Here is a 14,214-nt window from a genome sequence, read left to right on the forward strand (position 1 = left end):
TTGTTTTACAAATAACAGCATTATTTTTCAGTTTAGAAGTTGGGATTTTATTGATTAATAATATTTCTGAACAATCGATCAGGCATATTGAGAACTGTAATCAATTCAGCTTCATTATATAACCTTCATAGTATATCCCTTGCCGACTGGGGTGGGCTTCCCCCACACTTTTGGAAATTACAGACGTAAGGCGTGTTTATCTTCTTGGTTTATTAAAATACGCTTTAGCTGCTTGATTATGGATCATCGACTGACGTAGCATTTATACGATGGAATCTAGCAACTTCGAGGAATGCCTGAGACAAATCACGTAGAAGACCAGTTACTTTGGTCTTAGGACGAAAATGCCAGATCGGGGATACCCCGACTTCCGCTACCAGTCTACATCAGTGACATCTGATTTATCGCAAAAAGCGACATCTGTGGAGAGCTGTTAAAACTAATTTCGTAGCGAAACTTAAAGCGTTTCGTACCACGGATACCACGAAGTTAGGTTAGTTTCACTGTTATAAAGAGAAAACTTCACGTACGTTTCACTGCTCCATACATTCGGATAGGCAAAGTTAAAGGCTGTAAAAGTAAGTAAGTAAAGCTATCTCTGCAACAGGCCGTGGAGGCCCATAGGGTTGTGGGATGTTGAGGTTCCCACATTTTCTAGACAATCGGCTCATATATGGCGGTAAGATTGTCAGCCCTACGCGCCGGCCGCCCTTTACCTCCAAGAATATTCCTGGTAATCATTTCTGTTATAGGCTGAGTCGACCCCACGGCCATAGTGCGGCCGGAAGGATTAGGTCAATTGAAAAAAAATCCAATGACCTCACCGGGACTTGAACCTGCGACCTTCTGCCTTGTAGCATAGTGCCTCAACGAACTACGCTACCGCGTGAAGTTAAAGGCTGTAGGCATAAAAAATTCCCAGAAGTGCTTATTTTCAAGAATCAAGGCCAACAGTGCAAGGGTAATTTCTTTGAACTCACGTATTACTCCAAATTATGCTCCCCTTCCCACTTTACCCCTCCGCACAGGACACAAATGTTGGTCATTACCCTGCAACCCTTGCGTGCACAGTGATTGCCACATGCCCCGGCCCCCTTAACATTAAGGAACCCGTGCATATTGTCCATACAGTATGTTCATGTCTTTAAAGTGATTTCTGGAATAAGCAGCAATAATTCCCCCTAACGGAATTAACCTATTGATCTTTGTAATGGAGAGCAGTGTGTATTTTGAGAGGTTACTTAGCTTAACGTTCGCTATTTTGAAAATGAAAATAGCAGGCTTATGAGATCACCTTACCGTCTGTGTGTCTGTATTTCTCCCTAACAACGTTTGAATGCGTGAACAAATCTTTATGAAATTTGGTGTGTATATCATAATACCAACATTGAAGCCTCTGAAATACCTGAGGCAGAACCTTAATACTGCTCGAACGCCTGTACCAGTCTTCATGAAACTTGGTATGTATATATATGTCGCGTAAAGCCATCTCATTAAATCCGTGCCATCAGTAATACCAACATTGCAGTCTCTCAAATTCGTCGTGAAAGGAAAATAGACAATTAGTTGTTGCCAGAACTTCTTTTTAAGTATTATTTATATTAGTTGCTCTCGACTGGAGGTTCGTGACATGTAGACCTGCTTCATGCATTGTCAAGGGCTGAAAAGAAATCTTGACAACTTTCTCTCGCACCTTCGTGGAGTAAATAAATTTCGTCTGAAATTAAAATGTATGTATATATTGTTGTGTTGTTCAAAGTCTGAACTTCGAAGGTTTTTACAATTTTGTTCTCAAGAACATACTCAGAAACCTAATCTTGTGGACTTCTAGTTGGTGGGAGGCATGTATTCTGGCTTATAATTCCGTGTAGTTCGAAGGAGTCCGATGTTTCGATAGAACGTACTACGTCCATCTTCAGATTTGAAGAGTGAGCCAAGCTCAAGTTGCGGCCTACTTTTACTGGTTTCTTCCTTGACTTGTTCTTCAGTCCCCAAGATGTAGGCGGTATGTATCTCCGAAACTTCAGGCTTTCTCCAAACTACACGGCGTTACAAGCCAGAAGGCCGTACTATTCATAGTTACAGCCGTGAGAACCTCAAGTTCACGAAGACAAAAATAGACTTACGGAGCAGCTGACTGCACACCTGTGCGTGGCTGTTACTTTCATCGTGACGTATGTGTTATAGTCGCGTCCTGTAGGCTTCATTCGGTCGGTTAGGGATAGCTGGTTTCTGGGGCTTCGGAAGCTTTTGAAAGAAGGGTTTTAATGTCTTTGTCAAGAGTCGTTAGACTTCCTGCGAAGTCCTACACAAGCACGCACCCTGAACGCAACACTAGGATACAGAAGTCCACCACACAAAAAGCAAACACGAAAATTATGCATGTGTAATCTAAATCCAGTATCCGACATACATGCGACAGCCTGGTTTTACCGTGCTCGTCAAGAAAGAGATTGTTACATGGCACACGGGACGACACGTCTAAATAAAATAAAACAACAAAAGTATTAAAAATGGTATTCATAATAGTAAAAAAAAAGTAAGTAAAGCTATCCCTGTAACAGGCCATGAAGGCCCATAGGGTTTTGAGACGTTGAGGGTCCCACATTATCTGGACAATCGGCTCAAAGATGGCGGTATGGTTGTCAGCCTTACGCGCCGGCCGCGCTTTACTTCCCAGGATAATTATTTAATTCCTGGTACTCATTTCTGTTAGAGACTGAGTGAACCCCACGGCCATAGTGCGGTCGGAAGGATTAGGTCAATTGAAAAAATCCAATGACCTCATCGATATGTGAACCTGCGACCTTCCGGCTTGCAGCATAGTGCCTCAACCACTACGCTACCGCGTCCCCTCTGCATTCATAACAGTAATAATAATAATAATAATAAACCAACATTTGTCTCACTTAAGCTAATTCAAATTATTCTGTTATAATTTAATTGACCGCCCCTGTGGTCTAGTGGTCAGAGTTCCTGGCTACAGATCCAGAGGTCCCGGTTTCGATTCCCGGCGCTACCAGATTTTCTGAGAAGTAGTGGGTCTGGAGCGGGGTCCACTCAGCCTCATGAGGATAATTGAGGAGCTACTTGAATGGAAAAATAGAGGCTCCGGTCTAGAAAACCGAAATTAGGGCCGTGGGGATTCGTTGCACTGACCACGCGACACCCTCTATCCGCTAAAGCTGGCATTAACTTCGCCGACAAGCGGCGGTCGCTCACTCGGTATAGTTCGCTTGCGGACTACAGGCCAAGGAGTTTCTTTTTTATTTTGAGTTCAGAAAATATGTCTGTTAGTACATTCTTTTCAGTGTATGTTTGATGTGCTACAACTGGAATTCATGCTTGTAGCAAGAATCTTAAACCTTTTAATATTTATTAAAATCGCATTAAGTGTTACGTGTTACTTTATAATGAAAACATTTTTAAATGTACTTTGAATCGTATTTTTGAAAATAATTTTTAAAACCCCTATTTTAAAGCCGAATAATTACACCTTTCTCACTTTTTTTCTTTAAGAAGGTGTCGACAGTGCAGACATAGCACGTTTCATGTTTGAAAAAATCTCTCGACTTGGAAACCAAATTCTATATAAAATACGAAACCTTCTCAGGAAATCTTGGAATCGGTTTCCACTTCATGGACATCACTGTGAGCCGGGGTTCAATTGCCTCCAGGAGCAAGACCATCTCTGGGGCCTCAAGCGGCCGGGGCCTTAAGCCTACCACTCACCTCCATCTAGTGCCGAGGTCACTCCCCCATACGTCTTCATGGCACAGGGACAACTTTACAGTTACCTCTGCCTTTTACAGGAGCATAATGCGGTCTTTGCGATGATATGTAATTTCGCTTAGTGGGGGGTGGAATACAGCTGGGTCAACTCGGCACGGCGGCCACTGATTGGCCTATACTCTGCCCAGGGTGATTATGATGATAGAAAATTCGGTTAAATGAAGATTGGCAGGGGAAACCGAAGTACTCGGAGAAATCCCTACCCACTGCCACTTTGTCTACCACAAATCCCACTTGACCAGACCCGGGATCGAACTCGGGCCGCCGTGGTGGGAAGCCAGCGACTAACCGCTTGAGTTATGGCGCGGCCCTCGATGACACGTATGTATGTCCTACAGGATTCACTTGTTTATCTTTACAACTCTTCAGATAAGATATAACGAAGCTGGCTGTCACCTTTGGTCTTAACTCCTCCCTTCCTGCCCCCCCTCCCCCCGTCAGCTGTTCCACACGGTAGCTTAATCCACTAATCCTGTTCGTTCATTTCACGCATGTTTCAGCAGTGGTGGCTGATTCTGGAGAACACAAGATAACGCCGTTAATTGCAATTAACTGACGGTAGAAGATTGTTTCATTTGGGCCGAAAGTTCATGGGATACTCACGACCAATTTATATGTAAGAAGAACACATAACACACGGTATGTACGCATATTGCACTATCCAATCACAAGAGCTTCGTTCAGATTCAGACTTCAACGGGCACAAGTCAGCGTCACAGAAAAATACTGAAATGTGAACTTGTTAACTGGTAAGGTAAAGTTGTCCCTAATTAAGCACTGCGTCATGAAAACGTATGGGGAAGTGGATGTATAGATCCACGTATTTTTGGCCTCGGCATTAGTCACAGGTGAGTGCTGACCGTCACGCTCCTGCCGCTTTACCCCCGAGAAAAGAGCCCCCGGTACCCATCGGATAGGCTGGGTCGTTCCCAGAGACGGTCTGGACTTAATGGAGAAGAGAACAATCGCTTGCCCCTCCCAGGAATCGAACCAGTAGTCCATCCTTAGCTTAGTCACTATATCGACTGAGCTATCTCAGTTAATTACATATAGAACAGAGAGCTTCAAAGCTGCACCTTTATGAAGACATTGCACGATCAACGCGATGTGCCGGTTGCATCTGTTCCTTGGAGGCTAATGAATAAATTCATTGGAAAGTGTTAAATGTTCAATATTTAAGGAGTTAAAAGTAACGCGCAGGATGACCAGAAAGTTTAGTAATTCCCGTGATATATTGCGGCATTGTACTAAAGTAAGTCGTAAACGTAAGGTTATCTCTGGGCTTTTAATTAATTAAGCACCACTTCGGGGAGTAGGAGGTACAGCTCCACCGTTCTAAATTCCGGCACTAGATGAAGGTGAGCTGTGAGCTTCACGCCCTGGCCCTTTTATCCCCATGGAAAGAGCTCCCTGTACCCAATGGATAGGGGGTTGGGTGGGCCCCACAGTCGGCCGAGAAAAATATCTTGGCCCTGCCGGGAGTCGAACCCCGACTCCTCAATCATCCAGCCCGTTGCCGAGTGATCTATCCCCTCTAAAGTCACCACTGTTTCGTTCCAAATCCTTTTCCAAAATCTGTCATCCTACAATTCGACACGATCGACGTGGTATAGACACTGGCAGTGTCAATAGAAACCCGAAAAACATAAGCACTGCAGCTTCGTTTAACGAACGGAGAACAGAAATCAGTCGTTACAATTTTTTTCGGGTTTTCGCGTGTTCGCAACGAAAAGTTGCAGAAATACATCTTTTAGCTTTACCATGTTTTTTGTGTTCGTCCGTCCGTTCGCGTGTTAACTCCAGAACCGCTGAATGAGATTTTCATGAAATTCAACATCCAGGAATTTTAAAATATGTCGACAGGTTCCAGTTAGGATCAAAATCTGACGGCATTAATGAACACTTCATGTGAAGAGCTGTTTACCTTCGCCCATCTCGCTTGTAAGTCGCGCATATTTCACTAATTTTTTTGTCGTCGCGAAAAAGTTTTCGTGAAAAAAAAACACATTTTTTTGCCCGATACGCTGTTTCTTCATTAAGTCTTCCTTTTTTAATAACGAAACGACAGGACAACAACACGCGGAATTAGCTCTAGCTTGAAGAGCACTTTCTCCTAAACAGGGTCCCCAGCCTATGGAAATTAAAAAATGACTTAACTGCTACTGGATCTTAATTTTATTTATCAAACACGTTCTATATAATACTGTATGTAATTTAATGTGACTTAATATTAATGTGTACATATAATGATACAGATGGAATTTTTGGTGCCCCGGTAGCCAGAAAGAAAGTTTCATGGCCCCATTGGGGGCCTCAGCTTCCACTTTGGGAAATGCTATACTAGAAACTACACCGTGTATTCTGGTATTTACTGACGTTTCGGAGGAAACTGTTTCCTCCATCTACAGAGTACCGCTGTGAGAACCTCAAATCTCCCCTTTCCTCTCATTTAGTGCTGAACAGTGCCCCCCCCCTCTCTCTCTCTCTCTATGGCTTTACAGCCCTTTGGACCTTGGCCGCATTTTTCAGTTTCTTAATCCTATACACTGTCGATAGGACTCCTTGGATTGGGGATCAGCCCTTCACAAGGCCGCTACCTACGCAGAACAACACAAACAGAATAAACGCACACAGATATTCATGCCTAGAGTGGGATTCAAACCCACAACTCCAGCGCGCGAAGGCGGTTCATGCGTTAGTCCGCGCGGCCGCAGTGCCCGATACTACGGAATATCTGTTTACGGCCAATATTTCTGATATGTTGATGGCTGTGTGCGTGCGCGTGCGCGCGTTCGTGCCAGTGTCAGGTTGAAGGTGCGCCCCATCTGCTTCAAGGATACGAAAAATGTGGAAATGAGGCCAACACGCACATATGTTGAAACACAGAAATAACATAACCCACTCGTGTGAGGTTTCCCACTATCAGCTGCAGACAGATGATGGAGCTGGCGCACAAAACGTCAGTTACGCTCTGCGCAGGCGCAGATGCTTCTTGCGGCTTACCCATGACACGTCAGTTTTGCTGTGCGCAGGCGCAGGTCGTTTCTTTTCTCTGTAACGGTCTTCCCGCAATAACATTTTGTCCACCAACTTCTCGGTAGGTAAATTGCAGGATGTGAGAAGTCTGACTTTGGCAGATTTCACGGTCTTTGAAAAGTAGCAATAATGGATTCGGATTCTCTTTAGAATAACAGCGAACTGCTACATTTGGATTTATGAATATTAAAAAGGGGTTCTTCCCGAATCGTTACTAGGGTACATTGACCAGGGTCATATTTAAGATGACTTCATAATTTTTCCCTATAGATAGTACTTATTATATTCTTGTTAACCCTGCCTACAAATTCAGAGGTTCCGGGTTCGATTCCCGGCGCTACCAGATATTCTGAGAAATAGTGGGTCAGGAACGGGGTCCACTCAGCCACGTGAGGATAATTGAGGAGCTCTTTCAAGGAAATAGCTGCTCCGGCCTATAAAACCGAGACTAACTGCCGTGGGGATCCGTTGCGCAGACCACACGACACCCTCTATCCGCAAAAGTTGGCACTGACTTCGCCGACAAGCGGCAATCGCTCGGTCGGTATAGTTCGCTTGCGGACTGCAGGCTACGGAGATTTTATATTCCAGTTAACACTCTTTCAATCAAATGGAGTTTGCTGTCTGTGCCTCTTAGGCCCGTTAGGTGCGGTTCCCTACGCCAGTGGCCCTTAACATATTGCAGCCTGTCATTGTCACAAAATGCTTAATCTTACCACAGCAACAACAAAGCTCTACCTTCTCGAAATATAAAAGGGCGAAGTTGTCCCAGTGCTTAATTAAGCACCGAACCATGAAGACTTATAGGAGATGACAGATATAATTACGTATTCTTATGTCCGGCAGTCAGTGTTCAGCTTCACGCCCCGGCCGCATTTCTCCTGCACAAAGATATCCTGGCCCTCACTGGATAAGAGGCCGAGTGGGCTCCAGGGCCGGTCTGGGCGCTGTGCACAAGCGGTCGCCCCGAGAGTGAAGCCCCCGTAGCTATACCGACTGAGCTATCCCGGCTCGCTTTTCGAAAAGTGTCGTCACAGGTATTGAATTTTGGCGTTGTATCAGACATTAATGGAGACATCAAGTGACATGAGTGGGACGCGGCCCAGTGCTGCTGAGATATGTAGACTTGGAGTTTACGGATTGCGGAGGTTCTGTTATTGGGCTGAGGGCCTGTTCTGAAACGTCTGCCTTTTAAACAGTACGTTGCTTTAGATAAACGTTACCCATATGAAAGAAGTAAATGTTTCATGACCCACATTTTTTCGTACAAGCAACAAAATTAAACTTGGACTTTCATACTTATATAAATGACTCCAGAAATCGGTAAAATTTGTAAGGTAAAGGTAAAGCTGTGCTCTTAAATAAGTACCACGCCTTGAAGACGTATGGGGGAGTGGAGTTATAGCTCCACCATTCTTTAGCATTTCTCGTCCCAGGCCCTTTTTACCTCCAGGGAAAGAACCCCCGGTACCCATTGGATAGGAAGGCTGGTTAGGCCCCAGAGTCAGTCTGGACGTTATGGAGAAAATAGAAATCTTGCCCCTGCCGGGAATCGAACCCTGGTCATCCAGCCCGTCGCTATACCGACTCAGCTATGTAACAGATCAATATGATATTTATATTTTATGCGTACTGCATGTTATATGAACAGGGTCAGCTCGATAGACTTGCGATCCGATGCACTGAACGACAAGAATTTCGGTTCCCAGCAAAGAAAGGGATTTAAGGGCCCAAGTAGCCTCTTACCCGATGGATAACGGGGGTTCCCCGGATCGCGTAATGCTGTCACCTCCATCTAGTTCCTTAAATGTGGATTGGCGGAGCAATACCTCCACGCCTAACGTGCTCATGGCGTAGTCCTTAATTACAAATTTACGCACGCCTAGTACTCCTGCAACGAAAGATCATAGAAGAAGACCGCTATTTTCTGAGACGTAACACAGTGTAGTTCCTTTCATGTATCTCAGAAGCTCTTACTCATGGGTGCCGCTGTGAGACGTTGGCTCCAACAGCGGGCCCGCCTAGAGTTCAGGAGCGCAGGAGACCCATAGGGTTGTGAGAGGTCGAGGCTCCCACATATAGACAGTCGGCTCACAGATGGCGGTGAGGTTATCAGCCTTACGCGCCTGCCGGCTGCCCTTTACCCCAAGAAGGTTCCTCTTACTAATTTCTGTTATAGGCTGAGTCGACCCCAGGGCCACAGTGCGGCCGAAAAATACGATCTCATCTGCTACCTCCGGCTTGTAGCATAGCGCCTCAACCAAATACTCTTCCGCGTGCCCCTCAAACACTACCTAAAGCATGTTTTCAGTGTGTAGTAATGGGCGCCGGGATGGGGGGTCAGGCACTTCCCCATCCATTTTTTCCAAAAACTCAAAACTGAAAAAAAAGAAGGTAATACGAAATATGGTAATACTAAAAATTAGAAAGTATTTTGATCACTAACTTCGCCGACAAGCGAAATAGCTTTACTGCCTCTCTACACCTACGGTAAGCTACAAAATGTTCAGGCTGAAGCAACATTTGGTGTATATTAAATCTTAATGGTTTTCCAAAAATGTGCGGGGATACACCTGTAGTTTAAATAATTCTTGAGAATTCGGCGACCCCCCACCCCCTTAAGAGGAGTATCGTGACGCACTGTTTGAAAAACTAAGCAGCATAACTGCGACACATTACGGTGGAAATTGCTCGTGCATTACACAACATTTGGGAAGATGGATCTCAAGGTTGTGTTGGCACGCCTTTGAGTCCTCAAATGAGGCAATCAGCTACTTAACTGTGGATTTTGACGCACTAAGGAACAAGAAATACGCATAGGAACCAGTCGAGGAAAATCCAATTTTTGGTTCAATAGATTCATCAGTATTTTCAAGACATAATTTTCGCATATCTATCTTTCGGGTGTCGTAACATTCATAAAATTATGACGTAATCTAACGATATCGCTCGCAACATGTGGTAACAAAGTAGGAGTCGGGATAGCTCAGCAGGTATAGTGATTAGGATACAGTCTAGACAAGAGAGTCGGGTTGCATTCCTAGCGTTCAGACCATCTCTGGGGCCCACTGAGGCTATCCATTGCCGGGGTCAAGCGGCTGGGGCGTTAAGCTAACCACCTCCATCCTGGTTATTTATTTTACGTCAGTTTATACATAACTGATACCGCTCAGTCGGTATAGTGGCGGGCTGTAAGGCTGGAGTTCGATTCCCGATATGGGCAATAGATTTATCTTTACCTCACAGTGTCTAGACCGGCTCTGGGGCCCACTCAGCCTCCTATTTAGTGGATACCGACGGTAAAGCAGCCGGAGCTTGAAGCTGACCACACACCATCTAGTGCCGAGGTTAAGAGTAATGGAGCTATACCTCCATTCTCTCATGTCTTCATGGCATAGTGCTTAATTAAGCGCAGACATAACTTTTATCTTTTATCAGTTTCTACACTAGACAGCCCCGAATGGTAGGATAACTGACGAACAATTAATTGTAAGGGAGCGGTTGTGGCCTTAATTCAGAAAGTATCCCGTAATTTTCCTAGGAGGGACTGAGGGAAACCACGAAGAACCTCAGTCGGGATGATGTCTCAAGCGACGTTCAAGCTTAACGTCTCCGGAATACGCGTCTAGAGCTTTACCGCTATACCAACGCGCTCGATGCCATGGTTAAGAATACGTGAAGCTATACCTCCATCCCATACGCCTTCTTGGCGATGTGCTTAATTGAACACAGACACACATTTACCTACCTTCACCCAACTATTATTAACTACATCACAGAGGTACACCTCACTTTATGGCTTTTAACTTTTTAAGAGCACGGTGGTTACTGTACAGGGTGTATCGGAACTCAACGGCAAAACTTCAGGATCGCGCTCCTCATGTAGTGTATAACAACATGGTTCCCGAAATGCATAATTACAGAGTTACCCGACCTTTTAGTAACGTTAGTGCAATCCGACATTGCCAACTCTGTTGCACTGTTACACTGAATACGTTTGTAACGCCAGCTAGAACACTCTGGTCACGTAAAAAAAAAACTCTGTGATTTTAGTCCGCAAACGAACTATACCGACCGAGCGACCGCCGCTTGTCGGCGAAGTTTAGTGCCAACTTTTGCGGATAGAGGGTGTCGGGTGGTCAGCACAACGAATCCCCACGGCCGTTAATTTCGGTTTTCTAGACCGGAGCCGCTATTTCCTTGAAATAGCTCCTCAATTATCATCACGAGGCTGAGTGGAACCCGTTGCAGACCCACTACTACTCCGAAAAAAAATCTGGTAGCGCCGGGAATCGAACCCGGACCTGTCACGTATCAGAGGAAATGTTCAAAGTGACCTGCTCCTGCCTGAATACAGGCCTCCGCTCGTCGTCGCATTGAGTGCCGCACACGACCAAAAATGCTCGGTGTAGTGCGTACTGTCTGACAGGCTGCCACAATGCACGCATGGAGAGTTAGTACATCAGCAATAGCAGTCGAATACACAACAGACTTTAAGTGTCACCCCAGGTAAAAGTCCCGGGGGTTTAAGTCAGGAGAGCGTGGTGGCCAAGCAATCGGTCCACCTCTACCTATCCAGCGCCCAGGATAATGTGCATTAAGGTGCCTGGGGGCAGACAGAGTGAAATGTGCGGGAGCACCATCATGCATGAAGTACAGCTGTCGACGGGATGCTAGTGGCATGTCTTCCAAGTAATCAGGCAATATAGTATGCAAGAAATCTATGTGGTTCTGTCCATTAAGCTTGTCCGGAAGAACGTAGGGTCCCAACAAACAATCACCAGTCGGCGTGCACTCCGTAAATTACACGCTCAGATAACTATATAATTATGCATTTCCGGATCCATGTTGTCATACAATTGTTTCCTCTCTGTATGAGGAGTCCGTTCATGAAGTTTTGATACACCTGTATATACAGCCTGCGTTAACCCACTACAACTCTGCATTCTGCCCACACAGTCTATTTGTGTGTTCCATATGATTCTCACAATAACCAGCATTAACTGGTTGGGCTCTGTTATGGTGACGTAATGTGTTTCCTGTGAGGTACGAACTGAATTCTATTATATAAAGTCTCTACATCCTGCCCACACAGTGTATCTGTGTTCCGTATGGTTCTCACAATAAACAGCGATTGTATCCCCAAACAGTGTTAACCGTTTGGGCTTTGGTGTGGTGACGTAATGTGTTTCCTGTGAGGTACGAACTGAATCTGTATTATTTAGAAGAAATTCAGGCTTTATAGTGTTACCGAAACCTCATATTTTTGGCTCTGTCTGTACACAAAAGTGTGTGTTGCGTCTAGCCGAGTATAGTTCCAATAGTTACGAATGCATGCCATGGGCTCTTGTTCGATACGTGGTTCATTGTCCTTCCAACACTTCACTCCCTCCTCGCTTCACCCCATCGTGCGACGAAATCGATATCTGTTCTTGGTCCTCGACCTTAGAGGGGTTGTTGCTAAGTTAATTTCACTCACTCACTCACTCACATTCACTCGCCTGTTCTGTGGATCCCTGCCCGGCCGTGCGTTGCTCTGCCTGCCACACTAGTTGCCACTGGACTGACAGCCAGCCAGCTGATGCGTAGGGCTGGGGTAGCAGAGGTCTCAGCATTTGCAATGGCAGGGTCTGGGAGGGGGAGACACAGGAACAGCTGCTGGGGCTGGCTACATGCCAGCCACGCGTGCGCTGTGGGAATATGGCAACAAAGTAATGACGCAACAACTGTCTTTGTTTCGCCGTGTAACAACCTGCACAGAAACATAGCTGTGACGTCACCTAACCTATCCAATAAAATCTTAATTTAGTCACAGTGGCTTTTTCTTGAACTACTCAACGAGTTCGCTACCGCATAATCCAGTAGGGATAAAGCGGTCGAAACGTGAAGCTGAGCACTCCAAACCAATATGTTTAAAAGGGCAAGATGCAGCTCTTGAAATCTGTTTTACTTCGTAGGATTTCAGTAACGCCGTGTAGTCCTTTGAAAATCAATCGACGTTTCGGAAGAATATGTCACATCTACCTTCAGGCTTGAATGATAAGCCAAGCGTGAAGCAAGCGACAAACAAGGGCTTCTTACCTGTTTCACACTGGTTTCAGGGTTGACTTACTCATCGACTTGTATTTTATTGCATCCTGTTGTGTAATTCAGTATGGATGATATTGTATTCTTTGTCAACGCAGCACTATTGCAATATATGGGGTTCCTGTCAAAGACGACATGTTTCGACACATGTGTGCCGTCTTCAGGTCTTGTTTACAGTTACTGATATCGTATCATACTCTGGCGTAAATTTGCGTGTAAGCCTAGTTTCTGGTGTTTATACGCTACAATGTATATATATACACCATATCCGTTACTTAAAGTCTGTAGTTTAGGGGACAAGAGATGTTTCTGTCTCCCACAGCGTCCAGGCTGTCTCTGGGGCCCACACAACCCCTCACCCAATGGGTACCCAGCTGTTTCCCCAGGAGTGAAGCGGCAGGGGCGTAAAGCTGACCACTCACTTCCATCTTGTCCAGAGGTCAAGAATGGTGGAGCTACACGTCCACTCCTGGACACGCAGTAGCGTAGTTGGTTGAGGCACTATGCTGCAAGTCGGTAGGTCACGAGTTTGATACCAGATGTAGCCGCTGGATTTTTCAACTGACCTAATCCTTCCAGCCGCATTTTGACGCTGGGGTCGACCCAGCCGCTAACAGAAATGAGTATCAGGAATCTTCCTACGGGCTAAAGGGCGGCCGGCGGTTAAGGCTGATGCCACCGCCATCTTTGAGCTGATTTTCTAGAAAATGTGGGAGCCTCGACGTTTCACAACCCTATGGGCCTCCACGGTCTGTTGCAGGAATAGCTTTATCTTTACCTTACCATACCTCCACTCCCCTATATGTCTTAATGGCGTGGTGCTAAATGACATGATTAAGTTCAGGGTGAAGCTGTAGATTTTGAATGTTACTGTGAATGTATAGCACTCAACAGGACCTGAGGATGGCACACGTATGCCGAAACTTTGTTATATGGTACGACTTGCAACACGAAGTGGTAGCTGGTCGATGCAGTCTTGTCGTCCCATATAAACAAATTTAGATCTCTTACGAGTATGTCCAAAGATTTACATGGGATTCGCCGGTAGCTGTGTTTCCGCAGGCAATAGTGTTGTGTTGACAAAGAGTACAATTAATGTTATCTACTCATCAACCCTCAACATACGGGCGACATGTTTCTCCTCAACGTGGGTTGACTTCCAGCGGACTACACGGCGTTATGTCGAGGCTTCCACATTTTGTCTAGACAGTTGCCTCACAGATGGCGGTGACGTTGTGAGCCTTACATCCCGGCAGCCCCTTACCCCACAGGAAGATTCCTGGTACTCATTTCTGTTAG

At 45.4% G+C, this 14,214-nt stretch overlaps 2 protein-coding genes across 10 annotated transcripts in view; one reads left to right on the forward strand and one right to left on the reverse strand.

Annotated features, from left to right (window-relative positions):
- Window positions 1–14,214, forward strand: part of LOC111866304 (uncharacterized aarF domain-containing protein kinase 5) — a 90,055-nt gene that overhangs the window by 35,428 nt on the left and 40,413 nt on the right. For 2 of the 5 annotated variants that reach the window (XM_033752236.1, XM_023855172.2), the window contains exon 2: window positions 4,296–4,431. The exons of 2 other annotated variants lie outside the window; for them this stretch is intronic. The gene's annotated coding sequence lies outside the window, so the exon portion shown is untranslated. Of the gene's footprint in view, window positions 1–4,292; window positions 4,432–14,214 lie in introns of all 5 variants that reach the window. One more of the 5 variants, XM_033752239.1, reaches the window with a different exon arrangement.
- LOC111866350 (tumor protein p53-inducible nuclear protein 1) overlaps window positions 1–14,214 on the reverse strand; it is a 57,949-nt gene that overhangs the window by 21,226 nt on the left and 22,509 nt on the right. For 3 of the 5 annotated variants that reach the window (XM_023855233.2, XM_023855224.2, XM_023855218.2), the window contains exon 2: window positions 12,330–12,518. The exons of 1 other annotated variant lie outside the window; for it this stretch is intronic. In XM_023855233.2, coding sequence (XP_023711001.1) covers window positions 12,330–12,443 — 114 coding nt within the window. In that variant the 5' untranslated portion in view covers window positions 12,444–12,518. Of the gene's footprint in view, window positions 1–12,319; window positions 12,519–14,214 lie in introns of those variants that run through there. One more of the 5 variants, XM_023855242.2, reaches the window with a different exon arrangement.

The sequence above is a fragment of the Cryptotermes secundus genome, unplaced genomic scaffold, assembly GCF_002891405.2.
Source record: "Cryptotermes secundus unplaced genomic scaffold, Csec_1.0 scaffold1191, whole genome shotgun sequence".
Taxonomy (NCBI): domain Eukaryota; kingdom Metazoa; phylum Arthropoda; class Insecta; order Blattodea; family Kalotermitidae; genus Cryptotermes; species Cryptotermes secundus.